The sequence below is a fragment of the Mya arenaria genome, chromosome 7, assembly GCF_026914265.1.
Source record: "Mya arenaria isolate MELC-2E11 chromosome 7, ASM2691426v1".
NCBI classification, from domain to species: domain Eukaryota; kingdom Metazoa; phylum Mollusca; class Bivalvia; order Myida; family Myidae; genus Mya; species Mya arenaria.
In genome coordinates this window covers 55,227,385-55,234,258 of record NC_069128.1, presented here as the reverse complement: position 1 = coordinate 55,234,258, position 6,874 = coordinate 55,227,385, and the positions used below count along the sequence as shown (strand labels likewise).

At 34.2% G+C, this 6,874-nt stretch overlaps 1 protein-coding gene across 1 annotated transcript; it reads right to left on the bottom strand.

Moving 5' to 3' along the window:
* Window positions 1-650: 650 nt before the first annotated feature.
* Window positions 651-6,133, bottom strand: LOC128241627 (uncharacterized). The gene is made up of 4 exons (XM_052958641.1): window positions 5,769-6,133; window positions 5,066-5,156; window positions 4,610-4,801; window positions 651-2,963 (listed from the first exon to the last, which is right to left on the bottom strand). The coding sequence occupies exons 1-4, from the start codon at window positions 5,901-5,903 to the stop codon at window positions 2,863-2,865; spliced, it is 519 nt and encodes a 172-aa protein (XP_052814601.1). The 5' UTR covers window positions 5,904-6,133; the 3' UTR covers window positions 651-2,862.
* Window positions 6,134-6,874: the final 741 nt, after the last annotated feature.

Below are 6,874 nucleotides of genomic sequence, written 5' to 3'. Positions count from 1 at the left end.
AAACATTGCATTGATATCAAATCTAAGAGCAATTAAGAACAAATGCCTTTTACGAATACAATGAGGTACGCTGTTTGTTCGTGTAATCTTTGTGATATTTGCTCAATGAATAAATGTTCGAGCAGTCATATGACCCAAATATTTTGGAACAAAATAACAAGCTTTCTTACAAATATACTTGAAGCAGATACATCGACAATCAAATACAACAAAGTCACTAGCGTTGGGAGTCGGACCGAAAAATACTATCGATAATTGGTTTAAGAAACCGATCAATGATCGATAATTAATCCCTTTAATCATCATTTAATTATCTTTAGTCTTCATATTAATGCATACATATACATGCACACGGTATAAGCATGAATTACAATATTGTTTGTACATTTCTGACTTTGTGTTAATCACATAATATATTCAGAACGTGACTATCTTATAGTGTTTACAAGTTACTATTACAGAGGATGAGTATTACGTTTAGTATTGTATACATGTGAAAAATAGACACAAGGAAAGATATCAATTTCTTTTTAATAATCAATCAGTAAAAAGTACAACAAGCAGTTGCATATACGTTTTACAAGAATATTTTCTCTCATAAAACTGAGAAAACTAAATTCTTACATGGTAAGAAGTAACAAGTTTTAAAAATCATTTTTAAACCACAATCATGAGAAGCTGAGAACCAATCCATCCAAAGCAGTTAAATTATAAAAAATGTAACAACACACTGACTCACTGATAAGAATATGACTAAATAACTTAACTTAGTAACACCTTAACATTTTAGCATTTACAAGCATAAACCTGAAAAAGAAAATAAGTCAGTAGCGGTTACGTCCCTTGTTTCTATAATCGATTGTTCAAATTTCACTATCGATTGTCTCCGACAAAGGCATTTCCGATCAATTGTCGATAATAATCGATCATCGGCACAACACTAAAAGTCACATTTTTTGTAAAATATCTTCCAAAAGTTCCTTTCACCTTTTATTAGTTTCTGAAATATGCTCTGGGCAATATTTAGAACTGGAAATAAAAGATCAATGGGAGATAACTTGTTCACTATGGATTATAGACTACGTTGTATTCGATTCCAATATCATTTATAAATGTCATTAGTTTTAACTATTTCTTTAAATAGTAATGCTCCGGACAAATCTTGCTTTAAAAATAATAAACAATTAATATCTATGTTTCCAGTATCAATCAGTTTCCTTCAAGTAGCACACTAGTTCACAAAACTATATATATATATTAATATGTGAGTGCGACACAATACACGTATTTCTTTCCCTTTGTGACTATTTTTGACAGAAGGTACACTATATGAAACGTTATTACTTGGTTAAATTGGCAAAATTATATATGAAAAAATAATTATCAATGTTAAACTCATTTGATCGTTATGGTAAAAAGGCACTAACATATGATTTATGTACAGACAAAAATACAAGCCTTTATAATTGTATTATTTTCAATAAACAGCTACGTGGCCACAGGCTTCCCAGTTAAAAAGCTCTAAAATATTGCATGTATTACTTTATATGTACACAAGTCATATGTTGTTGTTTTTTGTTTTGCTCATTAAAGTTAAATGAATGAAACATACAAATGCTTTAAAGTAATAACACAACATGTTTTGCAACCTATGCCCCACTGTATTGATATTATTTTGTATAAAATATATTATCCTTTTAAGGTTTTTCCTAATCAATTTCATATTGATAAATAAAATCATTATGTTAACTGCTATCGATGGAAAATGATAAACAGTTCAATTGTAACGCCTGGAGCATAATTAATTCATATATACATTAGTATTTTTATTTTAAAGGGACTTAAAACCAGATTGGCACCAAAAAGTTTTTTTTCTGTAACGATTCTCATGACAATATTTTAATAAAATGTTTTACTCTTTGATATCAAAGTTGTAAAAAAATACCAAAATGTAAAAATCAAAATCGAGTGAAAGGCCGGGTTCGAACCGGTGTCGCCAAAATTACAGTCCAGTGTTGCATCCACTGTGCTACGAAGGCTTAACCTTAACCTTTGGAATATATAAGCTATATACTGGGTATACATACCAAGTAATCCTTTTTATTGGAAAAAAATACGAAAAAACTGCGAAAAATAAATTAATTGTAAACTATGTGGTACTTCAGTTAGTTAGTTTGAATGCATTGTACACATCGATACCACGTTTATATCAGTTTTCGTCAATTGTCTTTTTTTCGCTATTTCATCATACGGTGCAAAAGCTGCACTCTCACAGATTGAACGTTTTGACAACATTTTTTATTTTTTGTCTTGGAACGAGCCAAGTTTTGCAAAAGTCCATGGACTTTATATACAGTTATATAAGACTGCTGACAAAAAAAGCAGATCGCAAAGTTTTATATTTAAGTTTAAAAATTGATGTTTTATGCATTTTTCTTAAACCGTTAGTAACGTTAGTAAGACATTAATTTTGGAACGGAAATATGAAAATCTATGATATGATTTTTTGTCAGCAATCTTATCATTGGTTTGCAGATATTTACGCAAAAAGAAATGCTCTTTCTAAGACAAAACATAAAAAAAGTTGTAAAGATGGTATAGTGTGAGAGTGCAGCTTTTGATAAATTAAAACATTTCTGACAATTCATGAGATACTAGATTCCAAAGTGTGAGAGAAAATGCTAGTCCTAACAAAACCATCTTTTTATTATTGTCTATAGTTATATTTACAGGTTTTAGTGCTTCCTATTGATACAGCAGTGAGACTTTTAAAACAGAATTTGCTGTTAATTGTACAAATGTTACACAGTTCAAGTGTTACGACTGAAATCAAATGAGAAGTACACGATTTTTCTAGGATAATCACCACACGAAAGCAATGTACACTATTGTCACAACTAAACCAGCAAACGGGACAACGATTCCACCGATCGCAAAAAGAAATGCGAATTTCTTCCAACACGCTGAAATATAAAACGAACAATTGATAAATCGAAAACTTATAAAATAAAAACCATAGTATGGTAATCTAACAGTATGAATAAGTCATGCTAATAATTATGTGAAGTATATATGTGCAAAATGGTTAAGAGTATAGGAGAGCTCAGGATTAAACAACTGGTTTCGGTTTTTTATCGGTTTCACGAACTATATATTTGTTGTTACAGTTTCATGTAAAACGAAAACTAGTTTTATCATTTTTTTAAAGAAAAACGGAACCTGTTATGAAACTATCGGGCGGTTTCATCGGTTCGTTCCATCCTAAAACTAGTTTACTTTGAAAACAACATGGCGAAAAGCGCTCATCCATGATTGTTGAAACTCAATCTTTTTGATACCAATGCCTTTCAATTGGCGAATGAGCTTAATGAAAAAGGCAATATTAATAATGGCTACATGTAGTAGCTCCACCGTGTTGTTAAAACTGTACACTAAACCATGCATTTGTTATTTTGCGCAAAACTATCAAAACCGGTTTCGAAACTGCTAAAACCATTGAAACCAAAACTGAAACTGGTTTGGTATCAACAAAAAAGCCCTCAGAATATGTATTTGTAAGCAGACATGACCGTTCACGTATACCTTAACAGTTCAAATGCTACCTCGTTCCCGACTTAACAAAACCGTAACGATTGGTGAATATATCATTCAGAATATGTAAACAATCTAAGCCGAAAAGAAAAAAAACACAACAACACTTCATTGGTAATTGTTCAACAATTAAGTCACGATTGTTGTGCTCACAAACTAGTTTAAAGCCCCAGTAAATTTATATTTTACTGACCGTTGCAAGGCGGTACCTAACAATCCTTGATAAATGCATTCATATTTTATGTAATGTAGTGTGTTGTTTGTAGAGTTTTGTGTTGTTGTTTCAGGTTTCTTGTTTGTGACTGTTTGCTTTTGTGTTTTTTATGTCTTTGGCGTTTACTAAAAATAATTATGCCATTAAACGGGATTTGTGTTTAAACTTTAGCCTACTGGACTTGTTTCTGTAGTTTTTCATTTAAATATTGACCTAATGAAACATATAACAGAAATAATTTGGTATACCTTGTTTAACACAAACTAATATATACCAAATAATATGATAGTCGTTAACACATCGTGCACTATTTGTCTTAACTCGTTCAAGAAATGCACCAGTCAATTGTAACCACGCCCCCCCCCCCCCCCCCCAGGTCTGAGGGTATACCGGGGAAACCCGGGTAAATGGGCCGTGTTTTTACCTTTCAGGTGGCCCCGGGTGAATGCGGTGGTTTTGTCTTCACGCCAAATCAAGCGGGGAATGGGCCTTACCTAGGTCTCTTGGGTGCGGGGGCATTTAGCCGGGGTTTTACCATCAGTTCGTCCCCGCAGGGTTGGCTGGACCGAAAGTCAACGTCCCCGCTATTCCCCGGACCTGAGGGGCCGTGGTTACAATTGATCGGTGCATAATACGTTGATAAGCTCGCCGAATGATTTCTTACTAACAATAAGACAGACCTCGTTGAATAAAGTTATATATTATGACATGAGTCGTGACAGATCCTACTTACATTAAATTGTTGGATAATGTAGTTAATAAAATCAAGCAGGCAATGCAACTTGTCTTTTTAGGAAAACGTACAGCTAAACTTGTTGCACCGACTGTTATCATCAGCATAAGCATCAACTTCATTCTGGGTGAGATTTTCAGCAGTGACAGGGTCTTGGTTCTGGACGGTAGAGATTTTGGGCTCCTGCAGGGGCTTGGTCTCGAAATGAACCACGTGAGCTTTCGGCTTGTCCCCGAAAAGATCATCATCGGTCGGCAGAGTGGCTGGGTGATGCAAGTTGAATACATGCAAATATAAATATATATGCATTTCGGAAAGGCGATTAATTGCAAAAAAACATAATATATGACAGGTAGTGGCCTCTTTGTGATAAAGAATGTTTGTTGACATTAATAACTCTCTTTAAAATTGACTTTAAAAGTTCTCTGAGAATCATTGAATCATATTCTGTAATGATCAAATGATGCAGAGTACCTGCCAATATATACCGAACAATTACACTGTCTATCTTGGAAGTATGCATTTACCTGTATGCTCTAGATGTTTTTTATAACTCGAGACGCTGGGATGATTAGCAGGATCACTCCCCATGGGATAGTCGTCGGGTACTGCATCGGCCTGAAACACAAATTGCCTTGTCAGGTGTATCCCGGGAAGTACACATTACTGAAACTATCTGTGTTCGTTTTTAATCGTCCGGCCAACATACAAAATTTGCCTATCAATTTATTAATTAAATTGCCAAGTTTGATTATCTAGTGAGCAAGCATTAAAAAAGCATGTTGCTCTTCTAATGTGTTTAAAGTTATCACACGGTCATTAGTTAATAAAACATTATACAGAATTATTTATTATACTGTTAATATAATTTCAACCATTTTTCCCGATTACTATATTTTAGTTTATCTTTTCAATTTTCATATTATAGAACACAGTCGAAACTGACTCCCTTGCTTTCATCTTTGCAAGTGCCAAACGCGAATATTAGGCTACGCTCTTTTCAAGGAGTGCACATGTACTTGTTTTGGAATTTAACTTGAGGCGCTATACAAATAATTAAGCCAAGCGCTGCGAGTTCTGCTTCTTTTTCTTTAACCTGAACTCTAATTCTCGTTTAAACTTTTAATTTTGATGTAGGAAAACTACAATTAAATAAATAATATTTGTAAAATTGTATTTAAAAATCGAGCAATGAATGAATAAAAACTAGAACGTATTAGGTCCCGTAACCTTTTCAACCATCGGAGCAGTGTTTCGCGAAATGTGCGTAGCGTTGTGAGCTGTTATGAGGGCGGCCGCAATAGTTGGTTCCAGGTCAGGAGTCTGGTAGTCGCACCCTTTGATAGGGCAATCTACGGCAGGCATGGTTGTCTGAGACCGTGCTCATCAAAATCCCGATGTCTTTCCAGAAACAATGAGCACAGTTTTCTAAAAAGATACTTAAACACTTTTTATACAGCTTAAAACATGAATATCCAAGTTTTATCCCGGGAGAACACTATCACTCAAGATAAACACAAACAGTCCAGTACCTTGCAGAGACAGCCTAGAATACATGTTGTAGAACAACAGGTGATATCCAGACCTAGGAGCGAAGGCACATCTATCCCAGCCGTCCCACTCGGCAAGTGCGTAGAATCCCAAAAACAAGCAGCGCAGGGGAATGTGAAAAAAGACAAAACGTCAAAAAATAACTGGCCTATGTTGCCTAATTGGTTTTCCAAAAACAACTGAGAGGCACTAATTTTGTTTAATGTGTGAACGGTTTAACATGTTAGATTAAAGAAAATATTGATTACACATTTCATGAATATAACATTTTCTGCTAACAAAAGCTCAAAATATTTCATTGAAAGCACAAAATATAAGGCAACAGTGATCTTAACAACTTGTCGGTTAAAGAACTTTCATTTCATATGAAATAAAGAGAAAACAAAAACGTACTAGTGACAGTGTTAATATTCATATACATTTAAAAAAGTTCAACATCTCAAGACAACAGATGACTGTATAGTGTGGCTTAATTAAAGCAAGGTCTTGTTTCAGTATGATGGGGTTTCTTCCTTTGTTTAGCATACACGGTGCCTAGTGGCGGCAGTAGGGAGTTATTTAATAATTTGAATATATTTGATTTAATCGTGCACGACATATACAATATTGAAAGTGAGTAAGTGACAGACCAGACTTCAGTGAGGAAAAATATCTACACCGACCTGAACTACTGCCCGCTGATTACGTGCCAGATGACATTTTACCTGGGAAAATCCATGACAAAAACTGTTAACTAACTTGGCAGATGTCTACTTGACTTTTGTAAAACCACAGGATTAAGAATG